This window comes from Cryptosporidium ryanae (genome assembly GCF_009792415.1).
Source record: "Cryptosporidium ryanae isolate 45019 chromosome Unknown contig_6, whole genome shotgun sequence".
Lineage (NCBI taxonomy): Eukaryota > Apicomplexa > Conoidasida > Eucoccidiorida > Cryptosporidiidae > Cryptosporidium > Cryptosporidium ryanae.
This window is the reverse complement of record NW_027125539.1, coordinates 32,116-47,543: the sequence shown is the minus strand read 5'-3', so window position 1 is coordinate 47,543 and position 15,428 is coordinate 32,116. Positions and strand designations below refer to the sequence as shown.

Genomic DNA, 15,428 nt, shown 5'->3' with positions numbered 1-15,428 from the left:
CTTGCTTTGTATTTAAAGATATTTTTGTATTTAATGTGGGCAACAAAAATGGGCCGACTAAAAATAACAAAAATCGAATAGAAAAAAGTTAATAATTATGATATCAGTTTGGATCGTTTGCCATCATATGAAAAAATAATAGTTCTTTTTCGAAAAAAAAACTATAATTTCATAAGTATTACAGTACTAGAGCGGCTGTGTAGTGAATATTATTCAAAAAGACGAGGAAATACAGAGAATATTTAATTTGTTTTCTAGTATGTTTTTTTCTTAATTGTTACTAAATGGCAGTTAAATCGTGGTTTTTAGTTAAACTTTATATAAATAACTCTTTAATTGGTTTATAAGTGAAAAATAATGTATATTTGAAAATGAACGAAAGCGAAATACTAATAACTGCATTATCTTCATTTCTGTCTGCAATTACAACATCAATTATATTGCATCCACTTGATGTAATAAAAACACGCCAACAGGTTTCAGCCACTTCAAAGGGTGCAGTGGTTGCATTTCCATCCTTTATTCACTCAGTTGAGCATATTATAAAAACAGAAGGGTTGTTGGGTTTATACAAAGGTACTACTGGTCAAATTATTGCTTCTGGAGTTTCTTGGTTCATATTCAGGTATTTATTCGATTTTATCCGTTACAATTTCGAGAAAATTAATCTAGAGAAAGGAAGTAAAGTATTTAAAAGGCCTATCAACGATATATTAATAATTTCTCCAAAAACAAATTCAATTGCGACACTAATTGCAAGTGTGATTTCTACTCTATTTGTGCATCCACTATGGTTGGTAAAAACGAGGATAGAAACACAGTCACCAGAAAATAGAGAGAAAGGTTGGAAACACTACTCTTCAGGTGTAAATGGCTTCATTGAGTGCCTGAACTCAATTTATAGGAAAGATGGCATATCAGGTTTATATTCTGGAATTCTCATAAGCCTATTGCTTATACCGCATTCAATGATACAATTTGTAGCATATGATTTTTTGAAGAATAGGTACAGTCTTATTTCAGAAAAAAATTTAGTTTTAAGAAGTTTCTTCTATTTCATGATAGGTTTTTCAGCAAAATTTATTGCTGCATTTATTACTTATCCATTACAGGTTATAAGAGCAAGAATCCAAATATCTAAATTGGAAAATATTCCAGTTGATTCAAATTTAATAAAAAGAGATATTTGTAATTATAAATTCCTTGCATGTATTTTAAGAGATCACATATATCCAGGAATTACAACTCATATTCCTAAGGTTTGCCTTCATAGTGGAATTATGTTTCTAATTCACGAAAGTTTGTTAAAACTTATCAATATGTTCTGAAAAAAAGCCTTTGTAGGATGATTTATACTTGTATTTTATTAAATGTTCAAATCAAACCTATTTATCCGATTTAGAGTGAGATTATAAAGTTACAACACATTCAAAGTTATATAAAGATAGATAAGTTTTGTGGTATTAGATAAAATAATCAGGAGCTGGTCTCTTAGCAGGAATTCCCCTTTGTTCAGCAGGAGCCGCCTCAAAAGTCTTGAAATGGTAGTTTAGTTGCTCATCAAGCTCCATTACAGTCGCAATATTACCACATCTATAACAATAATTTGGTGCACTCCATACGGTAACCAAATTTTGATCAAACCACCATTTGTAACCATCCATAGCGAGCTGATGAGCACGTGTAATAAGTTCAATATCATTACAATGATTGAAACTTTTAACTACATCAGATCCAAAAATATAGCCTGCACCTCTTGGACTAATTCCCCAACCGTTTATATCTTCCGGGTCTGACCAAAGAAGATCACACATGGATCCGTCATGGGGAACTTCTTGTTTTCTATCCAAGCTCCTTATCTCATCGATTGTTGTAATACTTGGGGAGAGGCCTCCATGTACACATAATATTCTATCCTCTATTAAAGAGGCAAGAGAAAGATAATCAAAAATTTCTGTACAATATCTCCAAACATTAACACTTCCATATTTCCTAAGGCATTCGTCATAAAACCCATATACTTGCGTAATTTGTCTGGTTTCATGGTTTCCCCTTATTAACATTATTCTATCAGGATATCTGACCTTTAATGCAATTAATAACAGGAATGTCTCAACACTGTAGTAACCTCTATCAACAAAGTCACCTAAAAATAGGTAGTTTGTATCAGGGAGTTCACCACCTACTTTGAATAGCTCCATTAAATCGAAAAACTGACCATGAATGTCTCCACAAATTGTAACTGGAGTATCTATTCTTTGTACATTAGCTTCTTCTACAAGAATTTCTCTCGCCTTCATACAAAGAAGCTTAACTTCTGATTCTTTAATCGGCTCACAACGCCTAAGTTGTTCAATTTGTCTGTCAAGGTCACTCATTTTGAAGTTTCATTTAGAAACCGAAATATGATGGGTAAATACTCCTAGCAGATCTGACTGCACTTTTAGTATCGTTGGCATAAGTTTTATTTTGTATAAAATTGTTAGGTCAGATTGTGTTTAAATCGGTGAGTTTAATAATTCTTATTTATTTATTTAATTTTTTTTTGTTGCCCTCGTCTATTTTTTTTTTTTTTTTGGTTCAATCGTGATTGTCTCTAAATTGCTTTTGCCGGCAATAACGTTTCTTAAATCCAACAATTTTTTTGATACTCTGAGAATTTATTAGCACTCTACGAAGTTATTGTTGATTTTTATCTAAAATATCAAACATAACAAATATTTAATTTTAATTATGTATTATGAAGAATTTTCTTAGATTCACTATAGGGGGTAGATTTAAGACCATCTTGAAAAAGTCAACAATTCAGTCATGGTACATGTTATTTGACAATGAGATTACTAATATTATTACTCAACACCCATTCATCGATAATTTTACATGGATAAGACCTAAATGTAATCACAATGATTACTTTGATTCTTCATTGGATCTTTTTTCTAATTCTAATTTCTACTTAATACAGAATGTCTATCCTAACAGTATTTTTTCAATTCCTTTCATTCAATCAGCCATTGTTGACAACAATGGGGGATTCATGTCATCCCCAAATACTAATTTTGACTCAGATTGCTCATTTTCTATTTTTAATAAACAATTTAAGGTTGATAATAAAAATTATTATATTACCGATATTCAAGGAGTAATTAGAGTGCCAAATAAGCTTCATAAACATGCAATAAACATTTCAAAGTACCTAAAATTACCTCCACATATGCTAAAATATAATAATTTCTTTTTTTTAAAGATAGAGGCTTCTGACAAATCGTATTGGAACGATAAAGAAAGCCTTAGGATTTTACCAGAAGAAATAAAGGTGGAAACTTGTAGCAATATTGAAGAAATTTATGATTCAAGCATAGACAATGCGTTCAATTTTGTGAAGATAAATAAAAATTTCACTAACCCTCTTATTGATAGTGAGAAAAGTCATGTTGTAAACGATTTAATGTTTGATTTCTCCAATATTTACACAGGACCCAACGAAATTATTTGTATTCATTGTCAATTTAACATCAATAATACAAGGAATAGTTGCTATTGTAATTGTATTTCTAAGTCAGATCACTCCCCATATAGAAACTCAAATTTGAGTTTCTCCTATCTTTCGAGAGGAACAGGTAAAAATCCATTTTATTTTTCAATACAAAAACAACTGGGAATAGACAACTTCACTGTCTCAGAGTTTGTTGGCTATTTAGATAATGACAAACTAAATTTATGCAACGGTGAAGCAGAACTGTTGCAGAGAATTAAGGTTATATTGAAGTTGAATGGATCACCAAATGTTCAACTCACTTCTGAAAATGTAAAAATAGTAATTGAAGGTGTTGACTTGAGTCTACTAGAGACGAATAGCAGTGGAGAAAAGAAGAAGTTTGAATGGTTTTTCAATGAGGGTAACGACTCGATTGATTTATCTCAAGATAAAGCAGTATTTATCAACACTAATTTTTTAATAGATCATTTATTTTCAGGCAAAGATCAAGGTAATTTAATTTCTGACTCACTAATAGTCGAACAGATCGTTGAATATTTTGACATAATAAAGAATCAAAAAATATTTCGCGAGTATTTTGATATTAATCCTTTTAATTTATGGGAATACAGGTTCGATAAGTTTAATACCACAAATTCATCTGAAGATAACATGCAAGATTCAATTTTATCAAATGTTCATATGGATAGCGTACCGAGTGAAATAGTAAATATTAACGGCATTTTGAGGCCAAAATTAATACAAAAGTATATATGGTTTATTGTTAGTCAAGTCGCAGCAGGAAATTATAATTGGAGTCTAATTCATTTGGAAGGAATTGACACATGTAACATATCTTTTAGATACAAACCACACGGAAACGATAATAACAGTACCAACTCTGTTAACGATTTGTATATCTTAGTATTTAGAAGGAATGATGAAATTTTTTTGATAAGTATAACTGTTGTAAATAATAATGATGCCAATATATAATAGTGAGAAAATAACGGTTTATTACTAATTAAAATTTTAGTTATTTACAGGTTGTATTATAAATTCAGTATTAATGATATTCTGTGTTTTTTCACATTTTTTAATTGACGTTTCACAATTATCGGTCTTTATATCTTTCATTACATGATTATAGTTTTTTATTACCATTTGAATTAAAAGTAAACCTTTTTCATTAACTTTGATTCTTAGTAACGAACAAACAGAAATGGATCTTTCAAGCTGTGAGATAGATCTCACAAAGTAAGAGTAACAGTGATACTTGCTGATACTACTTCCGGAAAAAACATTGTGGTCGTCTGAAAATTCCCACACACATTCTTCCCCTTCTACAATACATGAGAAAGACATCATACAACATCTACTTTCTTTTAGTGGAAATAATTCTAATTTTATCTATGTTTAAAATATTAATTTTCGTCGTGGTTTTAGTTGGAACTTACCAAGCTTTCAGGTCTTCCAATATCGGAAATATCTTTAATCAGGTCTTTTAGAATATTTGGGAACATTACTACGTGATCAAAATGAGTGCAATTATTAATAGGGTTCAGTTCAGGTATTTGGTAAATATGGTCATTATTCTCAGAAATATGATAAGTACATATTATACAATCTGTGTTTGATCCTTCATCATTAGTAATGTTTAAGTGTAAATTTACTTGATCATATGTGATAACTAGATTTTTTGCATCACTACCGAAAACTTGAATGCAATTTAGAAGTGTAGTGTAACTAATATCAAATGAAATAGTTTCCAAGTGACTTAATTCATATTTATATTTCTTGAATATATCTTTTCTTAGCCAACAACAACAATAAACATCTTTTCCAAGTGTAGAATTACTGAATTTTATTCCAAATGGTGAAATCTCACAAGTTAAAAGTTGACCCTCAGTGCCTTTTTTGTTAACTTTACTGAGTTGTAGGCTCTGTATTGCCTTTATGAGAACAGGTGCATCAGAGAAATATGCCTCCATCACAACAAATGGAGCATACATGAATTACCCGGTACAATATCGAAGAATTACCACTTTTAGGCGCAATTCACAAACGCTCTATATAAAAAAACAAAATGAGCACTTTAAAAAATATTAGACATTTTTAACACTCATTATATTGAGCTTATTTATACTAAAATTTGTGATTTTCTATTAACTAAGTATCTTGTGAATTGATTTAGGAAAAAATGCGCTCTGAAAATTGCCTATTTTCCTTCCAAGCCTTATACCTATTTGTTCTTTTCCAAATACAGTAATAAAAGTCGACAATTTGTTTCGTGGTTTTAGTTTTTATTATTCTTTGTATTTTGTCAAATTCTTTTCCATACTTACACATTGAGCATTCAAAAAGAATTACTTCATATGGGCCCCATAGATCTATAGTGTCCTTGTTTCTAAATGGGTGAGTTAAGAGATCTAGTGGTGAAATAACGGTTTCTGCGTTAACAATGCCTTCAGAGTTGAGTGGTTGCTTTTGAATGAATTTGGAGTTATTTTTATTAATACTTGTTGATTGATGCTTTCTAGATAGAGATTCTAGTTTCTCCTCTGAGTCAATATTGTGAGAGATTATCAAATATTGGAAGAGAGTTGAGATCGAACTTGATTTTGAATAACACCCAATATAAAATTCTTCACAAAGTGATAAATAAGTTTCTATTTTCGAAATCTTTGAGTTTATGATATCTTTTCTGAGTTTCGGTTCTGGAATTTCTCCAGAGTAATATATTGGACCTTGAAAAGACCCTTTAAATTGAATCTTTGAATTATTTAATTCAACTGCATTATTTAAATTTGAAGAGTGCCTATTTTCACCAACTGAGTGAAATTCATCATAGTTTCTTACAAGTTCATTTACAATTGCATTTTTAGAATTTCCAATACCATTCTGCCTCTGGTTTTTCGATACTTCAGCTGTACTTTTATTTTCTTGTGATTGTTGAATGACTTTTGAATTTGAGCTTTTAGGTTTATTTGTGACTGAAATATGTGATTTTTTGCAAGGTTTTTTCATAATTCGGTTTTCTTAAGTAGTTTTTTTTACAATTACAGGAACTAGACTAAATTTTAAGAAAAAAGTAAAAGAAAAACAAGGCCGCTAACTTGAGTTCAATTATTCTAGAAAATATCATAATCAAATTAGAAGTAACAAATCCTCGAAACCAATGCAAAAATGGCGTTAAGCCACTTTGAAAGTGCATTTAGAAGTTTCAGTAACATCAATGTCATTTTCATTACCTCAAAACGTTGATAGTACGTTGAAATCAAAGTGGACCAGACAGGAAGTTCAAGCCCCCTGGGGAAATACAATAAATATTTAGTAAGAAACGTTATAGATTAACAAATATACAACAATGACAAATAACATCAATTAAGAGGGAACGTTTAAATATTAAAATTTAATTACTAATTTTAAAAATATGGACACGTAAAAACTAAATGGCAACATAGAAAACCAGGCAAAAATCCGAGGAATTATCTTAGGATTTTCAATAATTAGACTAAGGAACAAATAAAAATTTCATATATACAAAATTAAAACAAATGATTAACCCATATGATTAATATAATTTTAAAATCAGTTCTAAATTAATAAATGGGAAAGTGGGGTATATACGTCGTGCCGCCTATCTAGTAGCTGGTAGTTTTTTCCACGTCCGTCCCCAATGACGTCTGCTTGCATGCGTTTTGTCTGTAATAAAAATGTGTGGTTTAATGACACGTCTGTCCGCATGTTTTTTTTGGCGTAATGTATCATATACGGGTAAAAGGATTGTGATCCCATAGTTGTAGAAGTCAGTTAAAAAGTAGGAAGAAAAAGGAGAAAAAGCAGGGAATATATATTTTACTGGAAAAGTGGTGAAAAAAGGAAGCAATGGAAATCAATTGAAGCGTATTTGGTAAGTGATTATTGCTGAATAGAACTATAAGACAATCAATTAAGAATAGATAAAAGTGGCAGCAAGTTTTATAAGATTAGGTGGACTCAATAATAAATTAATTTTAGTTTTGATTTAGTGATTCAGAAAGTACAAGAAAAGGTAGATTAAGTGTTAAGGTGTAAAATATTTTTATTGTTATATTTGAAGGGATTGGTATATAAATTAAATATAATTAACGGTTTTTATATAGAAATTTCCGCTTACTTTTCTTTACGGATTGAGTTCTTATTTTATAGTTATCACTAATTTTCAGGTGAAAGAATATAGGAGAGATATATCTTGGTATTTTTGAGTTTGAAGTAGTTTTCAATATTTTGAAGTAGATATATATTGGTTTATCATAAGATCTAGGTAATATGAGGTCAGATAAAATAGGAAAATTAATACAAAATAATGTCAATGTTAATAGTTGCAATAACTTGGTATATGGTGAAAACAGTAGAAAACTAGTAAACCAAATAAATTCCCATGTGAGCGTAAATGATTTAAATATTAAAAATTCAGGTATAACAAATAAACCTATAACAAGGAGTATGTCTTCTTTAGGAAACTCCATTTTGAATTGTCAAAAATTTTCAAATAAGACTACAGAGAACTCAAAATGTACTAACTTAGGAAAGTCTGGAGCACGAATCGTTTCTGGTTTGAATAACGACAAATTAAGGTCTAAAGAAGGCATTTCAGAAAAGGAAAATACTTTAGGGTCTAACAATTTTGCCGAAAAACAAATAAAGTCAATTGGGTCACAATACACAAGTACTCTGGAAGAAGTAATTAATGTTGATGTTAAAAATACAGACGCTTGCTATTTTTCTGAATATGCAGAAGCAATTTATCAAACTTCAAGAAACCGCGAGTCAGACAAAGAGTCGCTATTATTCACAGCTTCACAGGTAGTATCAGCACAGCCTAGTGTAGGAAAGCAAATTTTGGAATGGAAAAGGAGTGGGGTTAATCTACTTTTTGGATTGCAGATAACCTTCAACGTACCAGATGAAGTTACTGTTATCGCTAATTCAATGCTTGACCGTATATTAGGGCTTAAACACTTTCAAAGGGCTTCGGAAATGACGCTTGTAAGTGCAACATGTTTTTGGATTGCTCTTAAGTATGAAGCAGCATATGTCCAGGGAGAAAATCTTAAGATTCCACCATTACCTTCTTTAGGTGATGTTGCAGAAAAATGTGGTCTCAATATCGCCGCAATTCTTTTTTGTGAGGGAGTAGTCCTGGATGCATTGGATTGGTGCATTGAATTTCCTAAACCCAGTGACTATATCAAGCGATATTGTCTGGTGTTTAAGGATCAATATTCCGGAAACAAGGCTGCGAGAGTTGAAAGTCTATCGATTTACTTGTCTCATTTGGCTATACACGAGCCTGCCATGATGGGGGTTTGTGCATCCAAATTGGCGTGTGCCTGTCTAATGTTGGCACATAAAATTGAGGGTGTCGAAGAGAGTTGGGCACCATCAATTGAGTACTACACAGGTTATACTAGAGATTCGCTTAAAGAGTTAACGAGGTATATGATAAGTAATTTAAGAACGATTCGCAACACGGAGAACGGAGAAAGCCATGCCTCTCCAAGTCATTACCAAAATGTCAGAAAGAAATGGTGGAATTCATGGGGTTCAAATGAATGGGGTTAACCCTATACTTTTTTTTGCCTCGTGCAAATACAGTTTGATTTAAATTAAATAATTATTAGGCTTGTGACGTTTTAGTAAACAATTAAGCTCACTTTCTAAAGTTTTTGTACTATTAGCTTCCAGCAAGTGGTGTTGAACTCCGAAAAGAGAACCTAAATATTGGATAACAGAAATATCAATATTTTCTAGTAATAAAATGATAGATCCATAGTTCTTTGAAAATATTTTTCAGACTTTAAGGGGAGTGTTCTAAAACAGTTCGAGAAGTATCAACAATGGGGTGAAATACTATTCAATTAGTTTTCAGATTAGACTTAATTAGTATTACTTTGCATTTGTCGTCTTGACTTCATTTTGTATTTACTTTTAGTTGATATCCATTCGGACCAAGGCAAAATGTTCATCTTTGAGCTTGGAGAGTAGTTTTTGAAGTTTTTTATTGCACTTTTCGCTTGTTGGGTTGTTTCCATTTCTACAAAACCATAATGTCTGTATTAATGAATCATGAGTTATTTTTGGAATTATCTGAAATAAACAAGAGTAATATTTTGGATCAAAGATAATTTGTTTTAAGGGAGACTTAATTCTCCATTTACTTACTTTTCTTTTAATACTTAAAAATTGTTAAAAAAACTAACCTTCTGGAATTTGATTTATTAGCCTTTGGTAATCTTACAACTTGGACATTACCAAAGACCTGAAGAAGCTCCTTTATATTCTTGTGATTCCAGTGCCTAGGTATTCCTTTAATAAAAAGCATTCTTTCACAAGGTATAATTGAACAAAAATCTAGATCTATCGGTCTAAAACGATGGATTGTTTTAGTTTCAAAGTTTATGAACAATGATTTTGATGAAGAGAGAGAATTAATTATGTCTTGATCAGATGCCTAATAATTGTTTTATCATAAAATTATACAAATTTTAAAAATTGCAATAATTAAACATTAGTGAGAAATAATTATAAAATTTTATGAACATACATTTAGTTTTACCATTTTATTAAATGTCAAAATTAGAGAGATTGGGACCCCGATATTGCTTCCGTTATTAAATTCTGCAAGTTTACTTCTTAGAAACTTGTCATGCCTTATGTTCGAGTCACTTAGATAAAATTCAACCTGCTGCCTTATTTTATTGAGTCTTTCACAATTAGATTTCATTAATAATGCCTCAAAGTTATTTTTGAGATAATCTTTATTAATTTTAATTCGTTTAAGCTTCCACACAAAACGAATTCAAAAACATTTAAAAAGTCGAATTATATAAGCAATAGCGGCAATAACATAACTAAGTTACCGACAACATTCTATTTTAAACTTTAAACAATTGCTGGAAGTTACATCATTGAAAAAAATCATCGATTTTGTCAAAGAAATTTACTCTGGAATGCATATATTTTTTTTTTTTCTAAATTTAAACGCTATTTATTAGAGTTACCATCATCAATGTAAATTAGAATAATATTCTTAATTGAAGAATTTTTGCAATAAACAATGTGTCCTTTTATAAACGAAATCCATGGTTCAACATTCATATTATAGTTTAAATGTACTACAAGAGTATGGTAATATTGGCAATAAAGGATAAAATGAGCAAGCAACAATATTTTTTGGATATTCGATATATTGTTGGAAGTGAAAAAATTGTAATTTCCAAAATTTCCTAATATTTTTGACTCTTTATTGAGTCTGAGTTTAAATTCCGAGACAAATTCCTGTTTAGTTTCTGATATTTCTTTAGTCAAGTTGCAATAATTTTCCAATGAATGATTTAGAATACCTTCAATTTCAGCGTTTTCGCAATCTTTCGGGATCAATTCAAATGATTCCAATACTTTACGAATAGAATTTGATTCATTTTTAAATATTTTATTCGGATCTAGAATCATTCTTACGTTCCATTTCAGTGGTACTAAATTGTAGTTCGAAATTATCCCGACTTTATCTAATTTAGTCCCCACCTTAATGATTTCATACCTAAACGGAGATAGCGGGGAACAACCAAAACCATAAGAATACGAGTTTTCAACAAAGTTCAAGGGATTTACCATTAATATATCGATTCCATTTGTTTCCTTAGTAACATTATACTGAGAATCAAAATCACTTTCTTGTAATTTTGTTAGAAAAGGAGAGGAAAATTCGATCGCTATGTTGCATAGATTGTCTGTTCTAGATGAATTAGAAGTATTTGATTTATTTGTTCTTGAGGAGGAAGGGGTTAAAGAAGATAAATTAATCTTGATTAATGAATAATGATTTTTATCGAAGTAATTGCTTATTTTTCTCTGAAGGCCTTTCAAATGAACTATATATTTTTTTGAAGAATCGAGCAATTCGTGTGATAGAGTTGATCTGAAAAACAATAATAGCACTGAAGTTAATAGTGACAAATTTGAATTAAATTCATAAGAGCTTCCCCTATTATTAGCTATTATTGTAGCTAAGGAAATTAAAAAAATAGGCAATATTGAATAAATATAGAATTTAACTATATAACTGTTTCTGAATTTCTGAAATTCATACCTACAATTGATGGATTTAGTTACTAAACTCCCAAACCACTCAATGATTTCAGTTGTTTTTAAATAGTGTAATAGATCAAACGAATAAAAATTTATTCCAGAGAGAATTTTCGGTGGATCTCGTGAGTCACTAACAAAATATCCAACTAATTTGCACATAGTCGAGAGCGTAAATATAATGAAAAGTATTGTAGTTGCTTTTAGAAATATACTTCCAGTATATAAATTTGCTAAGTTAAGTACTAAAAGTAAATTTATACTTATTGTTATTGAGAAATAGTGCTCAAATAAAACCTCCTTTGAATGAAACAACTCATTAAATATTTTGTCTGCAAATGTATTTCTTCTCATATATATATTGTTAGTAGCAGAAATAGGATCTTTTGTAGACTCTATATATAAAAATAAATTCAATAGCCTGTTTTTAATTTTAGAGAGGGAATTCTCATTTTTAATTGATGAAATGAATAAATGAAGGACTGTTTTTAATATCATGTCAATAAAGTAGTAAAAAATTAGAATTTTAATTAAGTCTAGAACAATATGATTTGGTATGGAGCTAGTTAATCCCTTTTCATTTTTGAAGGGAGTGACAGTTCTGTTTATACCATGAATAGAAGCAACTTTTTTTTCAATTAATTCAGAGACAAATATTGCGTCTTTAAAACCCTTTGTATTTATTCCAGGTATATAAATTCGCTCATTGATATAATTTTCTTTATAAAATTTTGAAGTATTTTTTAGAAGCTGACTTCCACCAAATTCAAGAAAAAACGTAGAATTATAATGAATATTTGGAATCAGTCTTTTAGATTCTCCGATGTTATCTGAATTACTCGTTGAACCATTAGATAGTTGTTCCCTATTAAGTATGTCATTCTTTACAAAGAGGAAAGTTGAAATTACAAAAAATCCAAATATAATGTTAGATAATTCGTTCATATTAAAGTTTTTATTCGTATGTAATTGCGAAACTAAAGAAGTAAATATTAAGATTGTAAAAATATATAAGTCTGAGTCATTTTGAAATCCATTTAAATTTGAAAAAACACAGAGCTTCATAAAAAATGAGAGGATACCTAATATTAATACAAATATTTCGTATTTCCTCTTTGCATTTTTCTTACTCTCAATTTGTTCGATATTTATCTCGTTTGAAGAGAAAGGCGAATCTTTAAAATAATAAATCGAAGTGTCAATTTCTTGTCTTGAATTAATATCATTTATATCAAAATTAATGGGAGGAATTGAATTCATCATGTAAATACTCTTTTCTATAGCTTGATTTTTATCAAAATGATTATGTATGTTAGATATTCCATTACCATCGAGTGACATCAACTTAAGCTTTGAATTTTCTCTAGAAAGAATTTGTGAAAAAAATGGTTCCAATCTCTCATTAACCGTGATAATAAATGAAAAATTGCTAAATATTGAAAGCGAGTCCTTAGAAACAATATTATCTATTATTCTTAAAGATGTAGAGGGAAGCAACAGATCAAATACATCATCAATTATAATTGTTGAATTTTTAACACTTTTGTGAGAACATAAAATAGAATAAAAAAATTGAAAGAGTTGCAAACAAATTTTTGCTTCATTACATCCTTGTTGTGTTTCGATTATTGGGTAAAGTTTTATTACATTTTCTAATTTTTCGTTTTGAGTATGTTTAATTCCACCAGTTTTGGACAATTCATATCTGTAATAATCTCCAAATGATAACAGCTCAAATAGAAAATCAAATATATTTTTATTAAGTTTTTTACCAGACAAAATGAACCCAAGTAAATCAACTTCTGGTCTCAACTTATTCTCACAAAAATTTGAAACCAAATCTAACATTCTTTTATTTAACAAGTATATTTTTGAATTGATGTAGTTTTCTCTAATTTGAAAATTCCCATTACTAAAAATTTCTGGGAATCCTGACAAATATTTCGTTAAAAGGGTTTTCCCACAATTATTAGGTCCAAGTATGATTAAAAAATCGTTTTCTGTCACTGAAAGATTAATGTTTCCTATATAGTTGCTATTATTATATTGATTTTTACAGTTTATATTTTCTTGATGCTTCCATATATTATTCTTAAAATTCATTCCCCCAAGAGATGAATTAAACCAATAAACGAATTTATTAGATAAGAATTTATATGTAGGTACAAAAAAGTTTCTTTCATTCAAATTTAAACAGAAAATGGAAGTATTATTTATCTCTATTATATTTTGTTTATCCATTTTTTCAGGTGAAGAAAATGAAGTTGAAATAGGTGAGTTATTGTCAGTCTTCATTGCATTAAATGAATATTCCTTTTCATAGGGCTCTGGTGTAGTTATATAAGTTTTAAACTTGTTATTTTCATGTTTCACATTATCAAAAGCTAGCATATTTTTACATTGAGCAACGTTTGGACAGATATTGTTAAGATGGCTTTGTTCTAAAGGCGAAGTTTCTATACTTTTTCCTATCACTATTGAAATATAATTACTTCCCTCATTGCAGTCTTTCAAACTCTTTAGCTCTAAATTTAGGTTATCAGAGATATTATTTTCTGAATCCTGAATAAAATCAACCAAAATTTGACGTTTATATTTATTCTCATATGCTTTTCTTGCATTTTTATAGCTTATAATGTACGAAGCAATCAATTTTACGGTGTTTATTGAATCAATTAAATACAATGATAATGATAAAAATAACACAAAACAATTGATATTTTTGTCTGAATCTTGAGTAATTAACCCTAAATTGTCTTGAATATCAATAATAATACCAAAAATAAAATAGAATAAACAAAGAAATTGCAATAAGGATAGAAAATTCTTAAAACAATTCTTCGAAAAATAACTAAATGAAAACTTATCATCAAACATATTTAGATATAGTTCTTTGTGATTTTTAAGTATAGAAATTGACTGAATGTTTTCAAAGAATTCCTCTAATTTCTCAGATATTGACTCTTGCTCTGGAATAATAAATAAAATATAATTTGTGATTTGAAAGATTAATGAGATTATCAAGAGAATAATAAGCTTTATAGATGTAATTATGCAAACGTAATAACTTCCACATACTATATTCACTAATAAAAATAATCTCAAGGGATACAATATTATAGAAATAAAGGGTGTCAATCCACACTCTAAATTTTTAAAGTAATAATTAACCATTATATTTGAATTACTAAAATAATGAATATATTTCCCTTTTAATATATTCAATTTAATATCATTTTCCATTCTACTAAAAATTTCGTTTGATATATACTTCAATTTATGGGCACTTTTTAACAAATTGAGTACTAGAAGCAAAATAATCGTCCATAGAACAGTTAGAACTGATAAATTATGACCGAGATATTGCGTAATAATGTGAAAGGTAATCAGAATAAAGTCAGTAGCAATAAAGTTAATTATTATGAAAACAACTTTAAAAAATGTCGCATTAAAAATAAATCTTTTTTTCTTATTGACATTAATTGGGTCCAAGTTTTTTCCCTTTAGATAATATGAGAAACTCTCCTTAAAATCACCAAAAGCAATTTTATTATTTTTTATAACAAAAAACATTATATGAACAACGCATATCAATAAAATACTGACAAATATAAAAACAACGAATTACCATTATATTATTTTGAAGGGTTTGGATTCCTATCAAGAAATGATTATTTCTTAGCGCCATTTCTGAATTTCAGAAAAAAAGCATGCAATTAAATCCAGAGTATGTTAGACTAAAGCTAATATTCTCTCGTCTTATTTATATATCAATTTAATTTCATTATAAATACAATTTGTATCTATGTTTTAATAGTCT

The 15,428-nt window shown here is 29.1% G+C and overlaps 7 protein-coding genes across 7 annotated transcripts; 3 read left to right on the top strand and 4 right to left on the bottom strand.

Moving 5' to 3' along the window:
- Positions 1–371: 371 nt before the first annotated feature.
- Positions 372–1,328, top strand: FG386_002913 (uncharacterized protein; the record flags this gene model as incomplete). The annotated part of the gene is made up of 1 exon (XM_067342598.1): positions 372–1,328. One exon carries the CDS (start codon positions 372–374, stop codon positions 1,326–1,328), a length of 957 nt encoding a protein of 318 aa, XP_067197417.1.
- Positions 1,329–1,463: 135 nt separating this feature from the next.
- FG386_002912 (protein phosphatase 4) lies at positions 1,464–2,378 on the bottom strand (the record flags this gene model as incomplete). Its single annotated transcript, XM_067342597.1, has 1 exon — positions 1,464–2,378. The coding sequence occupies one exon, from the start codon at positions 2,376–2,378 to the stop codon at positions 1,464–1,466; it is 915 nt and encodes a 304-aa protein (XP_067197416.1).
- A 362-nt stretch (positions 2,379–2,740) lies between these two features.
- FG386_002911 (uncharacterized protein) lies at positions 2,741–4,474 on the top strand (the record flags this gene model as incomplete). Its single annotated transcript, XM_067342596.1, has 1 exon — positions 2,741–4,474. One exon carries the CDS (start codon positions 2,741–2,743, stop codon positions 4,472–4,474), a length of 1,734 nt encoding a protein of 577 aa, XP_067197415.1.
- A 446-nt stretch (positions 4,475–4,920) lies between these two features.
- Positions 4,921–5,490, bottom strand: FG386_002910 (uncharacterized protein; the record flags this gene model as incomplete). The annotated part of the gene is made up of 1 exon (XM_067342595.1): positions 4,921–5,490. One exon carries the CDS (start codon positions 5,488–5,490, stop codon positions 4,921–4,923), a length of 570 nt encoding a protein of 189 aa, XP_067197414.1.
- Positions 5,491–5,668: 178 nt separating this feature from the next.
- FG386_002909 (uncharacterized protein) lies at positions 5,669–6,505 on the bottom strand (the record flags this gene model as incomplete). Its single annotated transcript, XM_067342594.1, has 1 exon — positions 5,669–6,505. The coding sequence occupies one exon, from the start codon at positions 6,503–6,505 to the stop codon at positions 5,669–5,671; it is 837 nt and encodes a 278-aa protein (XP_067197413.1).
- Positions 6,506–7,789: 1,284 nt separating this feature from the next.
- On the top strand, positions 7,790–9,085 carry FG386_002908 (uncharacterized protein; the record flags this gene model as incomplete). The annotated part of the gene is made up of 1 exon (XM_067342593.1): positions 7,790–9,085. The coding sequence occupies one exon, from the start codon at positions 7,790–7,792 to the stop codon at positions 9,083–9,085; it is 1,296 nt and encodes a 431-aa protein (XP_067197412.1).
- Positions 9,086–9,451: 366 nt separating this feature from the next.
- Positions 9,452–15,181, bottom strand: FG386_002907 (uncharacterized protein; the record flags this gene model as incomplete). Its single annotated transcript, XM_067342592.1, has 5 exons — positions 9,452–9,610; positions 9,686–9,698; positions 9,724–9,974; positions 10,068–10,279; positions 10,525–15,181. The coding sequence occupies 5 exons, from the start codon at positions 15,179–15,181 to the stop codon at positions 9,452–9,454; spliced, it is 5,292 nt and encodes a 1,763-aa protein (XP_067197411.1).
- Between the last annotated feature and the right edge of the window lie 247 nt (positions 15,182–15,428).